At 54.9% G+C, this 24,336-nt stretch overlaps 1 protein-coding gene across 1 annotated transcript; it reads left to right on the top strand.

Moving 5' to 3' along the window:
* The first annotated feature begins 1,306 nt into the window (after positions 1–1,306).
* On the top strand, positions 1,307–24,336 carry Muc6 (mucin 6, oligomeric mucus/gel-forming). Its single transcript, XM_060382765.1, has 32 exons — positions 1,307–1,367; positions 4,713–4,766; positions 4,934–5,174; positions 5,245–5,371; positions 5,691–5,781; positions 5,867–5,976; positions 6,140–6,347; positions 6,473–6,595; positions 6,944–7,064; positions 7,168–7,306; positions 7,375–7,479; positions 7,584–7,656; positions 7,751–7,888; positions 8,133–8,294; positions 8,385–8,479; positions 8,569–8,701; positions 8,932–9,181; positions 9,268–9,320; positions 9,422–9,531; positions 9,953–10,104; positions 10,294–10,435; positions 10,520–10,630; positions 11,188–11,373; positions 11,475–11,714; positions 12,426–12,582; positions 12,815–12,958; positions 13,802–13,864; positions 14,317–14,352; positions 14,757–14,933; positions 15,469–15,691; positions 16,651–16,729; positions 24,247–24,336. The coding sequence occupies exons 1-32, from the start codon at positions 1,307–1,309 to the stop codon at positions 24,334–24,336; spliced, it is 4,194 nt and encodes a 1,397-aa protein (XP_060238748.1).

Genomic DNA, 24,336 nt, shown 5'->3' with positions numbered 1-24,336 from the left:
AACAGGAAACACAAAACATTGAAGCTGAGGTTTATTTACTGAAAACATCCACTGCTTTGTCACAGGATCTGCTGCATTTGCTCTGAGCCAACCGAGGACAGCATCTGGTTGCTCACAGTATGTGAGATGGGGGACCAGAGGAGACAGCCTGGGTCCAGGTTAGGGAGCTTGGCCTAGCTTAGCTGTGAGATACAGGCCCATTTGAAGACCCAGACTCAGGCAAGGCAAGAGCCAATACCAAACCTGCAATGAACACAGCTATGAGGCTGCTCCTGAGTTCCTGCACGGGTGGAAGGGGCACCACTCAGCACTCATGGGCCCAGAGTGACCAAAACCACCACCAGGAGGTCCCTGTACCTCACTCCAGGCTCCCAATGGGACTGCACAGACTCAGTGGGGCATGACGTCTCTTGGCTGAGAGACAGTCTCAAGGAAGACCCTGCCCTTTTCTGACCCCAATCTTAACCCTGCTTCTGGCCCTCAGCCTGACCTTTTGCCCTAGCCCTAGCGTTAGCCCCTTAAGAAGCTGGCATGCATCTCCCCTTTGGCCCCTGGCTCTCATATTCCCAGGAGCCCATATTCCAAGTAGGTTGACCGATTGTCTAAGGGAACCCACAACTCACTCAACCCATGGAGATGCTGCAAAGGTGAGTAACTTCACCCACAGAACAAGAGTTCAGAACACAGCAAACAGTGCCAGGGAACCCCTCCCCAGAAACCTCTCCCTAAGTCACAATAAACTGAGCAGACCCAGCAAGTAAGTGTCTCAGGTCGGGTACCAGGATCCAGGGTGGAGGCTGGATGACCTGGCAGGATGGGGAGGTGGCCCAGCCACTCTGATATCCCCCTGGACCAGCCCCACCCCAAGGCACCCAGGTGTGTAACCGATGGTGTCCACAGTGATTTGTCAGTTAGGAGGGGCTGTGACAGAACCCACCCTGGCCCCCTGGGACAGCCAGATGCAGGAGGTGTTTGCGGGCCCCTACAATACATGTGTCAGCCCCCCGCTGCGAATGGGAAGATAATGGGGCCACAACCATTGCAGAATTTTCCAAAGACGTCTGAGTCCTGATAAAGCGGAACCCCATATCCTGTTTGGCCACCGCTGTGCCCAGCAGGCGGTGGTGATCACAGGCCTGGGGTATGGGGCACAAGTGGGTGCGGCAGGGGAAGGGCACACCACCCCTACATAAGCTTCGGAGAGCTAGACACTCGAGTCGCAGCACAGGCAGCAGCAGGACTGCCTGAACGCCCAGCAGGAGAAGACCAGGGCTGGTGGCCACCTCTCCCTTCCAGGAGCGCGACCATGGCCAGGGTTCAGCTGCTGCTGCTGTTGCTGTTCTTCAGGGGATCCCTAATCAATGCTGGTGAGTGGGCGTCTGCCAAGCTGTGCCCAGGGGGGCCAAGTACCCAATGCCCTCCACAGGTTCCTGTGCATGGGGAAGTCCTCAGGTCTTCTTGCCTCGTTGACTCTGCCTGAGGCAGGCTAGCCATGTGAACAGTGATGAATGGGAGGCAGGTGGGGCCCAGCAAACTGCTCAGACCTGTTCACCTCCTGTGAGCTGGTGGCCAGGAAAAGAATGGGCTCATCTGAAACAGGGGATGGGGCTCCCTCTTGCACAGTCTCAACAGTTTTGGTAACAGCAGGGCGCAATGGCTAGCAACAGGACAGACCTGGCACTCTTTCTCTCTCCCCGTTGGCTCTGGCCCTGAGAGGTCTCTGAGAAGCCTGAGGTATGTGGGGGCAGGGGCAAGTGTCACCCCAACAGAGTCGCCCCTTTGGGGTGACTTGTGGAGCCAAAGTTGCCGGGCAGAATTCAGGCTCCACTGCTCCTTGCCCCACTCACAGAACTGTACTGCTGGCTCCAGGCTTCAGCTTCCCTCCTGGATATATGGGAAGACACCCCTGTGCCGCCCCAGACCACAGCTCTGAATGCCCATCGAAGATATCAGGGGCTTCCCCTGGGGGGTAGGTAGTCCATATAGAGCCCACCCTCTGATTATAGCCAGCCTGAGGGCAAGAGTGCCAGGTGTATCTCAGACTTTAAATAATGTGATACTCCACATGGGACAAGAGCCTCTTGGGAGCACAATAGACAAAATATTGACGTAGTGGAGCCAGACCCAGGTCTGAGACCATGAAGGGCCAGGAGCTGAGCCTGTGCTATTCATACTACATAGAATGGAGTGGACCCCAATATCCCAATCCTGCCTAGAAGATAGAGAAATATGAGCTACAGAGGGTGTCACCCAGGGAGCCTGGACCATTTTCCATACTTCTTGGACTCACTGGACAGGAGCAGGTGCTACTGGCTTCCCTAGACTTCAGATCTTCCATTCCCACTGCCTGCTGAATTCTGAGGAGGGAGAGGGTGATGTGTGGGCATCAGGTTTAGGGCTCAGGCCCAGTATGAGTCCCACTCCTGCTCCTACCAGGTCCTCACTGGATTGCCAGAGAGGACTCATGGGCTAGAGCATAAGAGTCTCAAGGGGCACTCAGAAATGCCATGGTAAGTTCCTCCCCACTCCCACTAGCCACCCGAGCGCTCAGCTGGTCCATCTTTGCTCTAGGTGTCATTCAGAGGTGCACAAACTCTGGAAATGACTGGCAGAATGAGGGAGAGAGCTTCTTACCTAAAGCTCATGAGATGATGTGAGGGTTATCTGTCTGTGACATCTATCACCCCGTTGATGGCAAAGTTGACTCTTGGCTGATCTGGCTGGCTAGGCAAGCATCCCCTTCCCCCCCTCAGTACTCCATTTAAGACTCTCTTGAAGCTATACCTGGGGGGCTGGAGAGATGGTTTAGTGGTTAAGAGTATTGGCTGCTCTTTCAGAGGACCTAGGTTCAATTCCCAGCACCCACACATCAGCTCACAATTATCTGTCACTCCAGTTCCAGGAGACCTAATACCCTCACACAGACATACATGCAGGCAAAACACAATACAAGTGAAATAAAAATAAAAATTCTATAAAAATTATAGAAGAAGAAGCAGTAGCAGCAACAGCTATGCTTGATTCACGAGATGTCCTTCCTCAATCTAGGAGGACTGTTCTTTAATCAAGGGAGTGACCATGAGCAGCTGTGCTCCCCAACTAGACAAATACCCCAAACTGAGGACAGCTCAGGACGGGACCCAGGTGGAAAACTGCATCCCAAAGGATGCAGAGTGTGGTCCAGCTTGTCCGCAGGGTGGAAAGTGTGTCAGGTAAGACACCGGCAGAGGGGTCCAGGACAGCACAGCTCATGGGAACTCTGGAGGAGCCCTCCCTCACACAGGTTGACTGGCCCTGTGGTTACCTGGCCCTGCCTGGCGGTCACCGTGACCCATCACAGCTATCTTGGAGGCTGCCAAGGAGGAAAAAGGGAAGAAAACCGTGTGCAGGGCCCTCGATGTGGGCGTAGGCAGCCTCTGGGGAGTTTAAATAATAGACACAAAGACTGGGCAGACAGACCAGGAACACAGCTGGGGTGAGGCCAGGCAGAGGGGGGCAGCCAAAATCTACCTCAGCCCTCTGTCCTCCCCCAGGCTGCTGCCTCTCAGCACACCCCAGGCCCACCCTCTCACAGCCCTACTAAGAGCTTCATGAAGGTGAGCCTTGCACAGAGCAAGTTCCCTCAGAGCCTGTTCCTACATTTAGATTCTCTCCCTGCTGAGCCCCGAAACCTGGCTCAGCTGAGCTGTGAACAGGGAGAGATGCTGGCAGACAGGCATCAATGTCCGAGATACTCGCATCTCGACACGGCACTAGCTCCCCAGGGGCTTCTTACTAGCTCTACCCCACTCCCTGCTTGCCTCCATAGGACAGCGTGCCCCTCCAGCACGCCCCAGACTAGAGAGCCCCTAGGCCCTGTTCCCACGTTGCCTCCTCAGAGAGGCTGCCCTCCCGTCCCAGCATGTGCGGCAGCAGCTGACTGCTCATCACTGCAGGTCACTCCCGCAGCCGGTGTGCTATGTGGGTGGATGCCACATTCCCGGGACCTTGTGGGAGCAAGCTCTGTGCTGTGGATCTGCAGCATCTGACATGGTGATAGGCACCAAGCAGGAGTTTCATGCAGCTGGGGAAAGACGAGCCGAGATGCCAGGGTTTGGGCTGGAATCCACCCTTTGCAGATTCCTCCCTCAAAGCCTGCTACCTATGACTACTCGGTTAAGCACACTGCAGACAAGCTCGTGCTGCTCCAGAGCAGGGTGCTTCCTACAGATGATGGCCAAAGGGGGGTATGTGTACCTGGGCAGCCTCAGGTAGAAGTGGACAAGCCCATCAAAGATGACAGCAGGGTGGGGCAGGTTGAGATAACAGTGCCCACACTAACCATGAGTCCTGCCCATTCAAGTCTGGACACCACCTCCTTTGCCAGCCTAAGAATGTTCCAAAGACAGGTGAGAGCCATCAGAAGCGACATCACTGTTGATCAGAATGGGAGAGGCCCAGTGGTCCAGTGTGCAGGAAGGAAGAAGCCACAGCTTAAAACACACACACACACACACACACACACACGTATAGCATATAGTTGGAATTTCCACAAGAAGGATCCAGGAATGAATGAAAGTCTCAGCTCAGGCTTCCACTAAGAGTTCTCACCCAAGGCATTAGCTGAGGGCTGGGTATTTGGGAACTGTGACCTCTATGCCAGGCCCTTCCCTGACTAGAGTGGCTACAGCAATCATGGTGGATGGTGCTGAGTTATAGCTTCTGTCTTGCAGGTGCCTGGACTGGAGATGCCACCGATTCTGACACTGAGGATAACCTGCTACCCTGTAAGAAGACCTAGACAGAAGGCAGAGCTCAGGCCGGAGCTGAGTGGACATGTGGGGTTGGGGCTATGGTGGGCTCTCCAGGGATACAGTTTCTGGGCCAGACTGCCCCAGATAGTCCCTTCCTGGACACAGGATAGGGGACTGAGAATGTATCGTTTTCTTTGCAGCCCCAGAAAAGGGCTGGTGCTCCACATGGGGAGCTGGCCACTTCTCTACCTTTGATGGCCATGAGTATAATTTCAAAGGGATGTGCAATTATATCTTTACGGCCACCTGTGGGGATGCCATGCCCACCTTTAGCATCCAGTTGCGCAGAGATAAGGATGGGGACATCTCCCGGATCATCATGGAACTGGGGGCCTCTGTGGTTACCGTGAACAAAGAAACCATCTCTGTCAGGGACATTGGGTAAGTGGGGCAGGGCAACCAGGGTGGGGGAAGGGCAGAAGAGACAGCTGCTGACTTGTCTTGCCCACAGGGTTGTTAGCCTGCCCTACACCAGCAATGGTCTCCAGATCATGCCATACGGCCAGAGCGTGCGGCTGGTGGCCAAGCAGCTGGAGCTGGAGTTAGTCGTCATGTGGGGTCCAGATGCCCATCTTATGGTGAGAGCCATGAGCTGACAAACAGCATTCAGAAAGTCCCGCCTCAGAGCGAGTCCCAGCAGCCCTGAATGGCAGGACAGCACTGACTGCTGGCCAGCAACCCAAGAGGCTCTGAGCTTAGATAGCAGCTCAGTTCCCCCATCTGAAAAGGAGGAGGATACAGCCAGAAAAGGAAGCACACACCCCACCCCCAGGAAGGGCAGAGTGGGAAGGTGGGAGCACCTGAAACCTTGAAGCAAGAGGCCAAGGGCTCTCCAGCCTGGGTGGGGAACTCCTTATGCATCCCCCCAGGAACCAAGAGTGCCGCCCCCGCCCCCAGGTCCTGGTAGAGAAGAAGTACATGGGCAAGCTATGTGGAATGTGTGGGAACTTCGATGGAAACACTGACAACGAATTCCTGAGCGAGGATGGTAGGCTGGGTCAGGGGTGGGTGGTCAGGCCCCAGGCCCCTCTGTAGTCATTCCAATATGCTAATCCCTCTCCTATGCCTCCAAGGCAAACTTCTGGAACCCCACAAGTATGCTGCACTCCAGAAGCTAGACGACCCAAATGAGATCTGTGCCCATGAGGCCATCTCCAGCCCCACCATCCGAAAGACCAGATATGTATGTAGGGTGGCCCAGAACCCAGGGCCAGGATGTGGCTGACACACAGGGCTGTGTAAGGGTCTCTGGGGCTAATGCCACCCCCACTTCTGGCCTCCTAAGCCCCCCCATATGACACCAGATATGACCTTACTAATGTGACTTTTAATGGCTCTCTATTCAGGCCCAGATCTGCAACCAGCTACTAACCCTAGTGTCCCCTGAGTGTGATGTGCCTAAAGAGCCACTGGTGCTGAGCTGCCAGGCAGACATGGCTGAGTGCGCCCAGCCAGGCCAGCAGAACTGCACCTGCGCCACACTGTCTGAATACTCCCGTCGGTGCAGCATGGCCAGCCAGCCTGTCCGCAACTGGAGGACCCCCGGACTCTGCCGTGAGTCCCAGACAGGGTGAAAGGGAAAGCAGCTTCCGGAAGGGGAGGGGCTAAACAAACATGAAGTAGGAACTCAGGAAGGCTGGCAGGAGCTTCTTACCAGACCCCATGTCTGCTGCCTACAGCCATGAGCCAGTGCCCGGCTAACCAGGTGTACCAGGAGTGCGGTGAGGTCTGCGCCAAGACTTGCTCCAACCCACAGCACAGCTGCTCCAGCCTCTGCACCTTCGGCTGCTTCTGCCCCCATGGTGAGAATGTATACCAGAACTCAAATCGCCAAAACTCAATTGCACCACGACCCAGCTTGGCTTAGACAATCCCTATCTGAGTCCCAGGTTCAGGCCTTACCTACCCACCTCAAAACTTGCAATCAGCCCAGGATTGCAGGCCGAGTGGGCAGTGGGAAGCAGGGATCTACAAGTACTAAGGAGGGGTGGGCTCTGAGTTGTGCAAGGCACCTTCCCCCAGGGATGAGCTAGCAGGGATGAGCAAGGGGCAGAGCCTGGGACTGACGGAGCAGCCCGCGGGGAGGAGACCCCACAGGGATTGACCGGCTGTGTAAAGAGCATCTGTCCCACCTGAGCCCATGTTCTTAGGTACACTGCTTGACGACATATCCAGAAACCACTCCTGCGTGCCAGTCAGCCAGTGCCCCTGCATGCTCAACGGCAGGGTCTATGGCCCTGGGGAGATCACAAGGACAGCCTGCCAAACCTGGTGAGCATAGAGAACAAGTTCTGCTGGCATGGGACGTGGGGAGGGGTGCTATTTGCCTTGGGACTCACAATCCACTGGGGGCTACCCCAATGCCCACCTGCAGCCAGTGTTCCATGGGCCGCTGGGTGTGCACAAAGCAGCCATGTCCTGGCCACTGCTCCCTAGAGGGTGGCTCCTTTGTCACCACATTCGACGCCAGGCCCTACCGCTTCCACGGCACCTGCACCTACACTCTTCTCCAGGTAGGAGGAGCCCTAGGGCTGGGGGAGAGGGGGCCGTCCATCCACGTCTGACCCACTCACTTCCCCAGAGCCCACAGCTTCCCGACGAAGGCACTCTCATGGCTGTGTATGACAAGTCAGGTTACTCACACTCAGAGACCTCCCTAGTGTCCATCATCTACCTGTCCAAGAAGGTAAGGCTACCTTCCCTGAATCAAGCACATGCCGTGGTCTACCGCCTGCAGGCCCCGCATCTGCCTTGGGCTTCTCTTACTTCCTACTCCCTCTGTCCCTCCAGGACAAAATTGTGATCTCAGAGGATGAAATGATCACCAACAATGGGGACACCAAGATGCTGCCATACAAGACACGTAAGCTCTTCTGGGGCTGGCACTGGCACTTTGTGTTGTCCTGATTTTGGAACAGGGCAACAGTGACGGCCTCCTTAGCTCTGAAATCTTGCAGGAAACATCACCATCTTCAGGCAGACATCCACCCACCTCCAGATGGTCACCACCTTTGGGCTGGAACTTGTGGTCCACCTGCAACCTATCTTCCAACTGTACATCACAGTCGGGCCCCAGTTCAAAGGCCAGACTAGAGGTAAGCTACTCTCCTGCTGGTCCCTCCCAGAGTCAGCCTGGCTGTCTTCTCTCTGTTGTAGCCAGATGCAGTGAGGACCCATGAGTGCCTTATACTGGCCCTCCGTATCCAGGGAACCAGCCTCATGAGGCCAGTGATGATTAATCAAAGGAGCCCAGCTGGAGAGACGAGAGTTTTTGGGTATATGGAGGAACTGGATCGGGGGGCCAGGACTCAGTTACTTACAAATCCAGGCCCCACACAGGGCTCTGCGGCAATTTCAATGGGGACACAACGGATGATTTCACAACCAGCCTGGGGATCGACGAAGGCATCGCCTCACTCTTTGTGGACTCCTGGCGTGCAGGGAACTGTCCACCTGCTCTAGAGCGTGAGACCGACCCCTGCTCCATGAGTCAGCTCAACAGTGAGTTCCCTGCATCCCAACCCTCAGCCACCTGAGCCTGTTGGGGTGGGTAGGGAACAGGACACCCACAGCTGCACCTGTTGTCCCCAGAGGTGTGTGCGGAGTCGCACTGTTCCACGCTGCTGAGGAAGGGCGGCGTGTTTGAGAAGTGCCACGCTGTGGTGAACCCCCAGCCTTTCTACAAGGTGGGTCCAGTGGGCAATGGAAATGAAGACGAGGGGAAAGAGCAGCAGCAAATGCGGTCCTCGACACTTGGGTCCCGCCTTTCCCACAGAGATGTGTGTACCAGGCCTGCAACTATGAGGAGACCTTCCCTCACATCTGTTCTGCACTGGGCACCTATGCCCATGCTTGCGCCTCCCGAGGCATCCTGCTCTGGGGCTGGAGGAGCAGTGTGGACAACTGCAGTGAGTGCTGACTGTTATGAGAGCGAGTGGAGGGGTCAGAAGGAGCAGGGTCGTGGGCACGGGATTAATGGGAGCCTAGACCACAAAAGGGCCCCTGTGGTCACCTAGGAGTTCTAGGGCCTTAACCTCTCTCGGCTGTTCCTCTGCCTACTAGTCATCAGAACCCAAGCCCTAGGCCCTCCCCGCACATAGCCTCCTGTCCCGAGGACCTGACCCCTCGTTCCCCACAGCTGTGCCTTGCACTGGTAACCGCACGTTCAGCTACGATAGCAAGGCCTGTGGCCGTACCTGCCTGTCTCTGTCGGACCGTGAGGCAGAGTGTCATCCGAGTGCTGTGCCAGTGGATGGCTGCAACTGCCCGGAGGGCACCTACTTGAACCACAAGGCAGAATGTGTGCACAAGGCCCAGTGCCCCTGTCTGCAGGACAGCAACAAGTTCGTCCAGGCTGACCAGTCAACCATGATCAATGGGGTCATATGGTATGGAGGGCAGGGCCGGGCAAGGCCTGGTGAGGGAGGGGCCCTGCACACCTGTGAGCTCACATGCCCCTGCCCCTTTCTTGTAGCTACTGTGTCAATGGGCGCCTGAGCTGCCCACGGCAGGCAGAGATGTTCCTGGGTAAGTGCATACCAGGAGGTGGCCATTTGACCCTGTACAGTAGGTCCCTGGAATGCCTGGTATCCCCCGCTCCACCTGACCTCTCTTCTCCCTCCCTGCAGCAGCCTGCCCAGAACCCCAGACCTTCCAGTCCTGCAGCCAGTCATCAGAGGACAAGTTTGGAGCTGCGTGTGCCCCCACATGCCAGATGCTGGCCACAGGCATTGCCTGTGTAAGCAGCAGTTCACAAGAGGGGAGGGTTTCCACAGACCTACAGGAACTCAGTTCAGGCCAGGGCCATGCTGAACCCATCCCTGTAGCTATGTCTCCGTCTCAAAAGCCAGTGCTGGGTATTGAGTCAGGAGATGATTGGTAGCTAGGTAGCTGGAGGACAGGGTGCTTGTCTGTGCAATTCTGTGAGGACACTGTCTGGCTCCCAGCTTGGGAACCACGCCCACCCATCCCTATGCATATGGCAGCCCGTTTTGATACACACACAAACGCACACACACACACCTGGAACATTACTGCAAGGGTGGCTTCTCTAGGAGCAAAACTCAGCTGCCCATGGAGACCTTAGAGAAGGCTGGACAAAAGGAAAGACCTGGGGAATCTCAGGGGCTGAAGCTACCAACCCTGTCTCCCCAACCCAGGTGCCCACCAAGTGCGAATCCGGCTGCGTCTGTCCCAAGGGCCTCTATGAGAACAGCAATGGGCAGTGCGTGCCTGCAGAGGAATGCCCGTGTGACTTTGCAGGGGTGTCCTACCCTGGTGGTGCCGAGCTCCATACTGACTGTAAGACCTGGTAAGTCACGCCCCACCCCGAACACCCAGACCCCTAGGGCCATCTGGGCAGGCAACGACTCCCATAAGAAAGTTGTCTCAAGGTGGGGCTCCCAGAGGTGGGGTGTCCTAGGCCACAGCCCAGGGCTCCAGCCCACCTCCTCATATGGAAAGACTGCCTCCAATCACTCCTTCCCATCCATCTCCCCAGCACCTGCTCACAGGGAAAGTGGACCTGCCAGCTCAGCACACAATGCCCATCCACCTGCGTCCTCTATGGTGAAGGCCACATCATAACTTTTGACGGACAGCGCTTTGTGTTTGATGGCAACTGCGGGTACACCCTGGCCACGGTAACCACTGGGGCGGGGGACCAAGGCTGAAAGGAGCCGGGGTGGGGACCGTGAGGGTTTCTCTTCAACACCCTTTCCCTGCAGGACGACTGTGGTGCCAACAGCTCACAGCCTACCTTCAAGATCCTGACAGAGAATGTCATCTGTGGAAAGTCCGGGGTCACCTGCTCCCGAGCCATCAAGATCTCCCTGGGTGTGAGTGGCTGGGCCCCACAGGGTGGGAGAAGGCTGGCTGTATTTTGATCATCAGCTCCCAGCTCTCTCCAGCTTCCGTCTTCACTGGACAACCCCGCCTCCACACACACACACACACACACACACACATACACACACCATCCCTCCTCATTTGTATGACAGGAAGGGGTGGACAGAAATTGGTGACCAACTGGGTAGTTGCACACTCAGAACTAGTGGTCCCATGGTCTCCAGTAGCTTCCTGGGGCTGTATAGCATTCATTCCATGGGCTGCTCTCCAGGAGCTGAATCTGTTTCCACATGTCTAGAACCTTCTGTCCCAGGAGATGCAACTATACATGTCTTTCACTGCTGTTTTGTGACAGGGTCTCATGTAGCCCGGGCTGATCTCAAGTTTACCATGCATTTTTAGGCTTGCTTTGAACTGATCCTCACAAAGATGGAAACATGTTACGGTGGATTACTCTTCTCCCTTCCAAACAGTCAAGTCACAGACTGACCTGGGTACTGGGGTGGGCAAGAAAAGAAAGCAAGCGGTGACAGGCTTTCCCCCACAGGGGCTATCCATAACAATGGCAGACAGAAACTACACAGTCAGCGGGGAGGAGCCCCTCGTGCACCTCCAGGTGAAGCCCAGCCCCTTGAATCTTGTCCTGGACATAGACATCCCCGGAAGGCTCAACCTGACACTTGTGTGGAACAAGCACATGAGCGTCTCTGTCAAGATCCGCCGCGCCACCCAGGTACCCACCTCGCGCTTGCCGGGGAGCCAGGGTCCCGGCTGGCCTCAGGGCGAGGTATCCGCCCTAAGGCATGCACAGCTCCCCAGCAATTGTTCCCCCAGGATGCCCTCTGTGGCTTGTGTGGCAACTCCAACGGGAACATGAAGGATGACTTCGAGACACGCAGCAAATACGTGGCATCCAGTGAACTGGAGTTTGTGAACTCATGGAAGGAGAGCCCACTGTGCGGGGATGCGAGTTACGTGGTGGATCCCTGCAGCCTGAATACCTTCCGGCGCTCCTGGGCCGAGCGCAAATGCAGCCTCATCAACAGCCAGACCTTTGCCGCCTGCCACAGCAAGGTGGGTCCTGTCCACTCGGAAGGGGCATCAGACAGTCCTCCTACTGTGGGGCTCCCAGTTGGCTGGAGGTATCAGGTGTGGAGAAGGGAGTAGCCACCACCCGGGGCCAGGGCCATCCACAAGCTAGGGATGGTTAGCAGTGCCCAGACCTCCACCCACTAGAGGACCATAGCAGATAAGACGGTGAGTAAAGTGTCACCCTGGGCAGACAGCTGGCTGCTCTGAGATGCATGGCCCAGAGATGAGCTAGTCAGAAGTGACCCAGCCGTGGGCAGAGATGAGCTTTTTGGACTCAGAGCATCTGGTACAGCCTCTGGTCCTTGGTGCTCAGTATGGATGACAGGAGACTACCCCATGCAATGCAAAGTCCCTATAGCCAGGGGCAATCTGGGGTGTCTGGGAGGGGCCAGCTGGAGAAGAGACCTGAGAGGGTCAGGCATGCAAGCAAGAGACACCCAGGCTTTGTCTGCCACACCCTGGGCCCAACAGGAGTTGTCTGTAACTGATACCCCAGGGCAGGGCTAACTGAACACCATCAGCATTCATCTCCGGAAGCTGGCAGTCACTGAGAGCTGCAGCTTCCACTAGAAGGTGCTCTCCCGGCGTGCCAGGACACTCCCCCAGGGCCTATCCCCCAAGGTGGCAAAGTGTAGACTCCACCTTGCCACCACCGCAGCAGCCAAATGCCAACCTGGCACCCTCCACCCACAGGTCTACCACCTGCCCTACTACGAAGCCTGCGTGCGTGATACCTGTGGGTGCGACATGGGCGGAGACTGCGAGTGTCTGTGTGATGCGGTGGCCGCCTATGCCAAGGCCTGTCTGGACAAGGGCGTGTGTGTGGACTGGAGGACCCCAGACTTCTGTCGTGAGTATCTCACCCCATGCCCAAACCTGTTCCACTCAGGGGCCTACCCCAGAAGCCTTCTCTCCGGGCAGGCGCCAGGCTGTACCCCTGCAGGGCAACCTCGGGTCACCAACTGTCCCCCAGGTTCTCCCCTCCCAGACCCCACCAAGAGGTGACATCCTTCAGCAGTGCCCAAGCCCTTCATGCTGGAACTTAGGCCTTGATGCCAGCTGATGTAAATCCTTCCCCTCAGCCGTCTACTGCGACTTCTACAACATCCACACACTGGTGGGTGAGAATGAATACCAGTATGCTCAGGAGGCCAACTGCACCTGGCACTACCAGCCCTGTCTCTGCCCTGGCAGCTTGGGAAGCTTCCCGGACACAAACATTGAAGGTATTGGTATGGGGACGCATAGGCCATGCATGTGGCTTTTGTTCACTCAGTTATTCATTGGTTCATCCATTCATTCTTTCATGCGCACATCTATTCATAATGCAATCATTCGTTCACACACAGCCACGCTCTCATGCATTCATTCACCCACACATTCCTCAGCACACATTTACCCCAACACATACTCATTCATTTGCTCACACATTCAGTCACTCACACACTCAGCAAATGTGTACTGAATTCCAGGCTGTTTCTTGACTGGGGGCCAGGTCTCACACAAACTAGCCCTGTTCTTTGGCCTGGGAAAGATCCTTAAAAAATCAAAATAAGGAATTAAAGACCTGTCAGGTGACACACCTGCCACAGTACAAGTTAAACCAGGTGCCATAAGAACCCACAGCTAGATCTGCTGCTGCTCTAGAGTCTCTGGCAGAGTGGAAGATAAGAGGGGGCATGAGCTAGGTCAGAGACAGAGAACTCCACATAAAGAAGAGCAATTAGGCCAGTCATAGTGGTGCACGCCATTTGTCCCAGCCCTCAGGGAGCAGAGGCAGGCGGATCTCTGTAAGTTCAAGTCTGGGCTATGCATTGAGCTCCAGGTCAGCAAGCACTACATAGTGAGCTGACTCAAAATAAAAAACATAAAAAGGCAGTTAAGACACAGGAGCCAAGAGCCAAAGCGAGGACATGCAGGGCAGAGCTCTAAGGCCCAGGAGGTGACTTCAGAAGCTGGTGTGAAGTGAGAGGAAGGATGCAGTGGCAGGAGTGGACCCTGTGGGCAGGTCCACCGGGGGAGGGGGGGTGTAAAAAAGGAGTGCTGACCCTAGCCCTTTCCTGCCCCAGGCTGTTACAACTGTTCCCAGAACGAGTACTTCGACCACAAAGAAGGGACCTGTGTACCCTGTGGTGAGTCTAGCAGCTGCCCCTGCTATCATGTAGCATAGCCCTTGTGTGGGTAACCTATGTACGTATCAAGTCCGTCCAGCCCCAGTAGCTCCTTCCTAGATCCTCTCCCTCGGGACACCGACACACAAGCTCTGACACTCTCATGTACACTGCAGAGACAAAAAGGCAGCACTGCTCCCCTTGGCCTCTGCTCTCTTCCCCAGCCCAGCCGTTGTTTAGTCACAACCTTTGGGCAGAGTGCCGCAGGCCAGCCAGGGAGCTGAGGTACACAGTGGGAATTTCCCTGTGAAGCCAGCTCTAGACACTAACTACCCTGCCATGGCACCCTGGCTGGGACCCCACTCTCCTTGCCACGCTGACAAGGGAAAGAGGAAAAGAGGCAGGAGAGGGGTGGGGCAGCCGGGGGAGAAACGTCATAGGCAGCAATCCCTTATGATTCCCTTCTCTTGCAGCACCAGCCACTACCACCCTGCCGCCAACCACCACAGGTGATTGCTCACCCACTTGGTATCACAGGATGAAGGCTTCCTGCCTAAGGCTCACCCTAGCTCCAATGGACAGCTCCCCCCACCCCGCCAGCCCAGCCTCTGCATCTGCCAGGTCCCGGGAGGGTGGGTAAAGTAACTTGCAGTCCTCGCTCACGAGGGAAACAGCATACAAAGCTTAGGTCCTGGCCAGGCATTGATTCCGGCCACCTGACTCACGTGATCTATGACTGAGCAGGAAGCGGGGCCTCTACAGGTAAGTCTCCAGGGAGTCCGTGCTGCCTTCAGAGATCCATAAACCACCCTGTACCTTTTGCCAAGCTCCTCAGCAGGCAGATCTGTCTTTTCGCAAAGGGACGCCAGAGCCAGATCCTGCCCATCCTTGAATGCACATATGCCCCACATAGGTTCACAGACTACAACAAACCCCATCAGCACTGAGTTCCAAAGTTCCAGCTCTGCATCCACACCTGTTGGCCCCTCCGACTTGCCAGGTCTTCCGACTCCACCACCTTCAGCTCCATCCTCCACTGAGGGAGTGACATATTGGACCACCCCCAAGAAACCCACAGTCTCCTCAGGAGGTAAAAGGGAGGGGGGTATGCAGTAGAGCCCTGGAGTGCGGAGGGGTCACTTATTGTCTTCCCACTGCCTAAAGGCAGTGTCTCAGCCCAGAATTCCCTGTGCATGAAAGGCAGGGTGGAAAACCTAGCTTACAACTCAAGCTGGTCGCTCAGTGTGGCCATTCCAGGCTGTCTGAAACTTCCACTAGAATATACATGGGAACTGCTGGGCCTCCACCCTAGAGCCTGGCCCGCTCACACATGGCAGCTATCCCGGGTGCTTCTGGGTATGCTGAGGAGAAAGGAACATCAGTCCAAAGAGCTGAAGTGTGAGTAGGGAAATGATTAGTGGCCCATGAGAGCCTGTCACTGCCCTTGAGGTGAGCCCACTCCAAGCAGGACACTCACAGGCTGGGGAAGGGACAAGACTGTGTTCATCAAATTATGAAGAGGTAATAGTAAGTATCCTGAGGGCAGGAGCAAAGAGCAGGGGACTCAGACATGCATCTGGGAAAGACAGATGGGAAAAAGGTGTTTCCATGACTTTCCTCTGCAGAATATCCTCAAACCACTGTGGCTACCACACCAGTGTCATCACCTTTGCCTCTTACATCCATACCGAAATCAACACCCACAAGGCTCCCAGTGACACAGGCCACAACCAAGGCCACAGCATCTTCCCCCAGCTCATCCACAAAGACCACGGCTCAGTTGACAGAGAGTACTACATTGACACCACTAACCTCAACAATGCCTGGGACATCCACCAGCCAAGGTGAGTCAAAGCCCATGGGAAACCAGGGCACTTGAGCTGAAAGTTCAGCTCTGACCCTCAGTACAGCACATCCAACTCAGAAGGAGAGTCTGTGTATTCGGGGTGAAGGAGAAGGGGAGCCAATGGGGCACATAGGCAGCAGAAACAGAGGGAAATAGCCAGCTACATCTCAGGCCATAGGAGAGGCAGCCACAAGAGAAAAAGGGTGTACACCAAGAGAAGTGCAAGAGAGGGAAGTTAGAACTGCAGTAAAACTCACCAAAGAAAACCAAACGTCTGAGTAAGTTGAGAAACTCAAAAGCAATCCACCTTGGCTAGAAAGCAGAGAGAAAATCCAAGTCCAGGAACACAGGAAAATATATATAAAGGAGCATAAGCTAAACATTATTCACTGCCATGATCCACAGTGACATCAGCCCAACAGGAAACGCACCGTCCAGCCACAACAGCAAGCCAAGCAACTGAGACCACACAACTCGCTCCCTCTGGAAAGACTACTCTAACCACACCCCAAACAGGGCAGAGCAACAGCCTACCACCACCTCATACAACAAGTAGCTGGACCCAAAACATAGTATCTCACACTAAGCCCACACTAGTGACAGGGACCACCCACTCTCAACCCGCTCTTTCTTTACATACTACACAACACTCCACAGGAGGTCCTTCAGAAACAACTGCCCAGACGACCACCGCTTTTCCTGGGACACAAAATTCACTACCCTCTGTAAACCCAACATTTTCTACATCAGAAGTGACACTGACATCTCAGACTCTCGAGACCCAAACAACTTCACACATGGTCCCATCACCTTCCGTCATAAACCCATCTACCACCATGTTGCAAACGACCACAGTCAAGGAAGCAGAAGTAACGCGCACATTATCACCAGACACCTACACAACCAACTACCCAACCCTAACACAAAACCCATTCTCGACAGAAACAACCTCAGTTTCCTTAACCCACACTTCCTACACAACCCAGCATGCTCCCACAACACTTCACCTCACTACAATATCCAACAGACCCTCCATGGAGGTCCACACCACCTCAGGCACATTCAGCAGTGCCCAGACTCCACACATCACACAATCTCAAGCCACAGTTGCGCTCTCCAGTACAGCACACACCACAGCTCCACACGTCCCAACATCTGAGAGGTCCACCACCGCCTTGCCAACACCATCACGTCCTCAGACCCCTTTCATCACATCACTTCCATCCTTGTCAACTTCCTCTGTCACACCAACTTCTGAGATACACAGCACCTCAAGCAGCCCACACACACTCTCAGCAGTCTCCACGCCTAGGCCAATCACCACCATTCTACGAACCACAACAGAACAAACAAGACCTCCACACACATCAAGCCCTGCCACTTACTCAACCAGTGCCACCACTCAGCCTCAAACCTCCTTCTCCACGGGCAGAACCTCTACTTCTGTCCTTCCACACCCTTCCTCCATGCCTGCCCTCCAATCCACATCAACCCTCTCAACGAAGACCACCATGGAGGTAACTGGTACTCCAGTGGTCCACCCCACCTCTGGCACACCTAGCACTGCTCAGACTCCACACATCACACACCCACCACCCACAACACACACCACAGGTCCCCCCTCAGAGACATCCATGCAGACCACCACCAACTTCCCAACCCCTTCACGTCCTCAGACCTCAGTCTCCACACAAATGCCATTAACTTCAACCTCATCTGTGACGCCAACCACTGAGACAGTCAACACCCCAACCAGCCCACACTCAGTCTCATCCTCCTCTGCCTCCACACCACTGAGGACTGTCCTTCCCACCACTCTGGAAGGCACAAGGTCCCCTCATACAACAACACCCGTCATTTATACAACCAGTGCCACCACCCAAACCAAGAGCTCATTTTCCACAGAAAGGACATCTACCCCACACCCCTCAGAAACTTCTTCCGTGACACCCATTCGGTCAACGTCAATCCCAGCCACTACCAACTCGGTTCATTCCACCGTGGCTGTAACTGGAACACCTGAGGTCAGGACCACCTCAGAAACACCCAGCACTGCCATTACTCCACACATCACACATTCTCTACCCACGGTGGCTCTCTCCAGCACAGCACACACCACAGCTCCACACGTCCCAACATCTGAGAGGTCCACCACCGCCTTGCCAACACCATCACGTCCTCAGACCCCTTTCATCACATCACTTCCATCCTTGTCAACTTCCTCTGTCACACCAACTTCTGAGATACACAGCACCTCAAGCAGCCCACACACACTCTCAGCAGTCTCCACGCCTAGGCCAATCACCACCATTCTACGAACCACAACAGAACAAACAAGACCTCCACACACATCAAGCCCTGCCACTTACTCAACCAGTGCCACCACTCAGCCTCAAACCTCCTTCTCCACGGGCAGAACCTCTACTTCTGTCCTTCCACACCCTTCCTCCATGCCTGCCCTCCAATCCACATCAACCCTCTCAACGAAGACCACCATGGAGGTAACTGGTACTCCAGTGGTCCACCCCACCTCTGGCACACCTAGCACTGCTCAGACTCCACACATCACACACCCACCACCCACAACACACACCACAGGTCCCCCCTCAGAGACATCCATGCAGACCACCACCAACTTCCCAACCCCTTCACGTCCTCAGACCTCAGTCTCCACACAAATGCCATTAACTTCAACCTCATCTGTGACGCCAACCACTGAGACAGTCAACACCCCAACCAGCCCACACTCAGTCTCATCCTCCTCTGCCTCCACACCACTGAGGACTGTCCTTCCCACCACTCTGGAAGGCACAAGGTCCCCTCATACAACAACACCCGTCATTTATACAACCAGTGCCACCACCCAAACCAAGAGCTCATTTTCCACAGAAAGGACATCTACCCCACACCCCTCAGAAACTTCTTCCGTGACACCCATTCGGTCAACGTCAATCCCAGCCACTACCAACTCGGTTCATTCCACCGTGGCTGTAACTGGAACACCTGAGGTCAGGACCACCTCAGAAACACCCAGCACTGCCATTACTCCACACATCACACATTCTCTACCCACGGTGGCTCTCTCCAGCACAGCACACACCACAGCTCCACACGTCCCAACATCTGAGAGGTCCACCACCGCCTTGCCAACACCATCACGTCCTCAGACCCCTTTCATCACATCACTTCCATCCTTGTCAACTTCCTCTGTCACACCAACTTCTGAGATACACAGCACCTCAAGCAGCCCACACACACTCTCAGCAGTCTCCACGCCTAGGCCAATCACCACCATTCTACGAACCACAACAGAACAAACAAGACCTCCACACACATCAAGCCCTGCCACTTACTCAACCAGTGCCACCACTCAGCCTCAAACCTCCTTCTCCACGGGCAGAACCTCTACTTCTGTCCTTCCACACCCTTCCTCCATGCCTGCCCTCCAATCCACATCAACCCTCTCAACGAAGACCACCATGGAGGTAACTGGTACTCCAGTGGTCCACCCCACCTCTGGCACACCTAGCACTGCTCAGACTCCACACATCACACACCCACCACCCACAACACACACCACAGGTCCCCCCTCAGAGACATCCATGCAGACCACCACCAACTTCCCAACCCCTTCACGTCCTCAGACCTCAGTCTCCACACAAATGCCATTAACTTCAACCTCATCTGTGACGCCAACCACTGAGACAGTCAACACCCCAACCAGCCCACACTCAGTCTCATCGTCCTCTGCCTCCACACCACTGAGGACTGTCCTTCCCACCACTCTGGAAGGCACAAGGTCCCCTCATACAACAACACCCGTCATTTATACAACCAGTGCCACCACCCAAACCAAGAGCTCATTTTCCACAGAAAGGACATCTACCCCACACCCCTCAGAAACTTCTTCCGTGACACCCATTCGGTCAACGTCAATCCCAGCCACTACCAACTCGATTCATTCCACCGTGGCTGTAACTGGAACACCTGAGGTCAGGACCACCTCAGAAACACCCAGCACTGCCATTACTCCACACATCACACATTCTCTACCCACGGTGGCTCTCTCCAGCACAGCACACACCACAGCTCCACACGTCCCAACATCTGAGAGGTCCACCACCGCCTTGCCAACACCATCACGTCCTCAGACCCCTTTCATCACATCACTTCCATCCTTGTCAACTTCCTCTGTCACACCAACTTCTGAGATACACAGCACCTCAAGCAGCCCACACACACTCTCAGCAGTCTCCACGCCTAGGCCAATCACCACCATTCTACGAACCACAACAGAACAAACAAGACCTCCACACACATCAAGCCCTGCCACTTACTCAACCAGTGCCACCACTCAGCCTCAAACCTCCTTCTCCACGGGCAGAACCTCTACTTCTGTCCTTCCACACCCTTCCTCCATGCCTGCCCTCCAATCCACATCAACCCTCTCAACGAAGACCACCATGGAGGTAACTGGTACTCCAGTGGTCCACCCCACCTCTGGCACACCTAGCACTGCTCAGACTCCACACATCACACACCCACCACCCACAACACACACCACAGGTCCCCCCTCAGAGACATCCATGCAGACCACCACCAACTTCCCAACCCCTTCACGTCCTCAGACCTCAGTCTCCACACAAATGCCATTAACTTCAACCTCATCTGTGACGCCAACCACTGAGACAGTCAACACCCCAACCAGCCCACACTCAGTCTCATCCTCCTCTGCCTCCACACCACTGAGGACTGTCCTTCCCACCACTCTGGAAGGCACAAGGTCCCCTCATACAACAACACCCGTCATTTATACAACCAGTGCCACCACCCAAACCAAGAGCTCATTTTCCACAGAAAGGACATCTACCCCACACCCCTCAGAAACTTCTTCCGTGACACCCATTCGGTCAACGTCAATCCCAGCCACTACCAACTCGGTTCATTCCACCGTGGCTGTAACTGGAACACCTGAGGTCAGGACCACCTCAGAAACACCCAGCACTGCCATTACTCCACACATCACACATTCTCTACCCACGGTGGCTCTCTCCAGCACAGCACACACCACAGCTCCACACGTCCCAACATCTGAGAGGTCCACCACCGCCTTGCCAACACCATCACGTCCTCAGACCCCTTTCATCACATCACTTCCATCCTTGTCAACTTCCTCTGTCACACCAACTTCTGAGATACACAGCACCTCAAGCAGCCCACACACACTCTCAGCAGTCTCCACGCCTAGGCCAATCACCACCATTCTACGAACCACAACAGAACAAACAAGACCTCCACACACATCAAGCCCTGCCACTTACTCAACCAGTGCCACCACTCAGCCTCAAACCTCCTTCTCCACGGGCAGAACCTCTACTTCTGTCCTTCCACACCCTTCCTCCATGCCTGCCCTCCAATCCACATCAACCCTCTCAACGAAGACCACCATGGAGGTAACTGGTACTCCAGTGGTCCACCCCACCTCTGGCACACCTAGCACTGCTCAGACTCCACACATCACACACCCACCACCCACAACACACACCACAGGTCCCCCCTCAGAGACATCCATGCAGACCACCACCAACTTCCCAACCCCTTCACGTCCTCAGACCTCAGTCTCCACACAAATGCCATTAACTTCAACCTCATCTGTGACGCCAACCACTGAGACAGTCAACACCCCAACCAGCCCACACTCAGTCTCATCCTCCTCTGCCTCCACACCACTGAGGACTGTCCTTCCCACCACTCTGGAAGGCACAAGGTCCCCTCATACAAGAACACCCGTCATTTATACAACCAGTGCCACCACCCAAACCAAGAGCTCATTTTCCACAGAAAGGACATCTACCCCACACCCCTCAGAAACTTCTTCCGTGACACCCATTCGGTCAACGTCAATCCCAGCCACTACCAACTCGGTTCATTCCACCGTGGCTGTAACTGGAACACCTGAGGTCAGGACCACCTCAGAAACACCCAGCACTGCCATTACTCCACACATCACACATTCTCTACCCACGGTGGCTCTCTCCAGCACAGCACACACCACAGCTCCACACGTCCCAACATCTGAGAGGTCCACCACCGCCTTGCCAACACCATCACGTCCTCAGACCCCTTTCATCACATCACTTCCATCCTTGTCAACTTCCTCTGTCACACCAACTTCTGAGATACACAGCACCTCAAGCAGCCCACACACACTCTCAGCAGTCTCCACGCCTAGGCCAATCACCACCATTCTACGAACCACAACAGAACAAACAAGACCTCCACACACATCAAGCCCTGCCACTTACTCAACCAGTGCCACCACTCAGCCTCAAACCTCCTTCTCCACGGGCAGAACCTCTACTTCTGTCCTTCCACACCCTTCCTCCATGCCTGCCCTCCAATCCACATCAACCCTCTCAACGAAGACCACCATGGAGGTAACTGGTACTCCAGTGGTCCACCCCACCTCTGGCACACCTAGCACTGCTCAGACTCCACACATCACACACCCACCACCCACAACACACACCACAGGTCCCCCCTCAGAGACATCCATGCAGACCACCACCAACTTCCCAACCCCTTCACGTCCTCAGACCTCAGTCTCCACACAAATGCCATTAACTTCAACCTCATCTGTGACGCCAACCACTGAGACAGTCAACACCCCAACCAGCCCACACTCAGTCTCATCCTCCTCTGCCTCCACACCACTGAGGACTGTCCTTCCCACCACTCTGGAAGGCACAAGGTCCCCTCATACAACAACACCCGTCATTTATACAACCAGTGCCACCACCCAAACCAAGAGCTCATTTTCCACAGAAAGGACATCTACCCCACACCCCTCAGAAACTTCTTCCGTGACACCCATTCGGTCAACGTCAATCCCAGCCACTACCAACTCGGTTCATTCCACCGTGGCTGTAACTGGAACACCTGAGGTCAGGACCACCTCAGAAACACCCAGCACTGCCATTACTCCACACATCACACATTCTCTACCCACGGTGGCTCTCTCCAGCACAGCACACACCACAGCTCCACACGTCCCAACATCTGAGAGGTCCACCACCGCCTTGCCAACACCATCACGTCCTCAGACCCCTTTCATCACATCACTTCCATCCTTGTCAACTTCCTCTGTCACACCAACTTCTGAGATACACAGCACCTCAAGCAGCCCACACACACTCTCAGCAGTCTCCACGCCTAGGCCAATCACCACCATTCTACGAACCACAACAGAACAAACAAGACCTCCACACACATCAAGCCCTGCCACTTACTCAACCAGTGCCACCACTCAGCCTCAAACCTCCTTCTCCACGGGCAGAACCTCTACTTCTGTCCTTCCACACCCTTCCTCCATGCCTGCCCTCCAATCCACATCAACCCTCTCAACGAAGACCACCATGGAGGTAACTGGTACTCCAGTGGTCCACCCCACCTCTGGCACACCTAGCACTGCTCAGACTCCACACATCACACACCCACCACCCACAACACACACCACAGGTCCCCCCTCAGAGACATCCATGCAGACCACCACCAACTTCCCAACCCCTTCACGTCCTCAGACCTCAGTCTCCACACAAATGCCATTAACTTCAACCTCATCTGTGACGCCAACCACTGAGACAGTCAACACCCCAACCAGCCCACACTCAGTCTCATCCTCCTCTGCCTCCACACCACTGAGGACTGTCCTTCCCACCACTCTGGAAGGCACAAGGTCCCCTCATACAACAACACCCGTCATTTATACAACCAGTGCCACCACCCAAACCAAGAGCTCATTTTCCACAGAAAGGACATCTACCCCACACCCCTCAGAAACTTCTTCCGTGACACCCATTCGGTCAACGTCAATCCCAGCCACTACCAACTCGGTTCAATCCACCGTGGCTGTAACTGGAACACCTGAGGTCAGGACCACCTCAGAAACACCTAGCACTGCCATTACTCCACACATCACACATTCTCCATTTGTGACATCGTCCACCGCCTTCCCACCTAACTCTGGTCTCACTACATCTTTTCTTCATTCAGCATCTTTTCCATCTTCTTCCATGACGTCCCCTCTTACAGCTCCTTCAAGTGCTGTAGGTTCTACTCCAGAGTATACACCTACTTCGAGCTTAGTATCCCATTCCTCCCCATTTACTACACCCACGACAGGATCACATCCTTCATCAGTTTCTTCCTTTGTGTCTCCAACTGCTCCCTCTTCTCTTATGTCCTCTGCTCTACCTCTTGTCACCTCATCGTTTTCTTCTTCTGCTCTCCCCACCATCCATATGACTCCCTCTCCATCTAGTAGGCCAACGTACAGTACTGGCCCTCCATCCACTTCCAAGACTACATCTCATGTGCCCACCTTTTCCTCACACTCCTCAAAGTCCACCACCTCTCAGTTTACCTCCTTTACTAGCCAAGCCTCTTCATCAGGGCTGTCTTCAACCATTGGCTTGACAGTCTTCCCAAGTCCCCCAGACACCAACCACACCACTAGGCCTCCTAGCACCAGCCCACTGCCTACATCTGTGCTCCTGAGCAGCTCTGCTACTACCACTGGAAGCTTCTCATCTTCTATTCCAACATCACCCTCCAATCCGGTCTCCTCAACACCCACTCATCCTGGTAA

The sequence above is a fragment of the Meriones unguiculatus genome, chromosome 1, assembly GCF_030254825.1.
Source record: "Meriones unguiculatus strain TT.TT164.6M chromosome 1, Bangor_MerUng_6.1, whole genome shotgun sequence".
NCBI classification, from domain to species: domain Eukaryota; kingdom Metazoa; phylum Chordata; class Mammalia; order Rodentia; family Muridae; genus Meriones; species Meriones unguiculatus.
Note: the sequence above shows the minus strand (reverse complement) of the source record. Positions and strands in the feature narration are given on the sequence as shown.

Coding starts and splice junctions, on each gene's coding strand:
- Muc6 (XM_060382765.1), top strand. CDS start 1,307: ATGGCCAGGGTTCAGCTGCTGCTGCTGTTGCTGTTCTTCAGGGGATCC. Junction 6,596..6,943: donor CGGCTGCTTCTGCCCCCATG/GTGAGAATGTAT, acceptor CCATGTTCTTAG/GTACACTGCTTGACGACATA. Junction 7,307..7,374: donor GCACCTACACTCTTCTCCAG/GTAGGAGGAGCC, acceptor TCACTTCCCCAG/AGCCCACAGCTTCCCGACGA.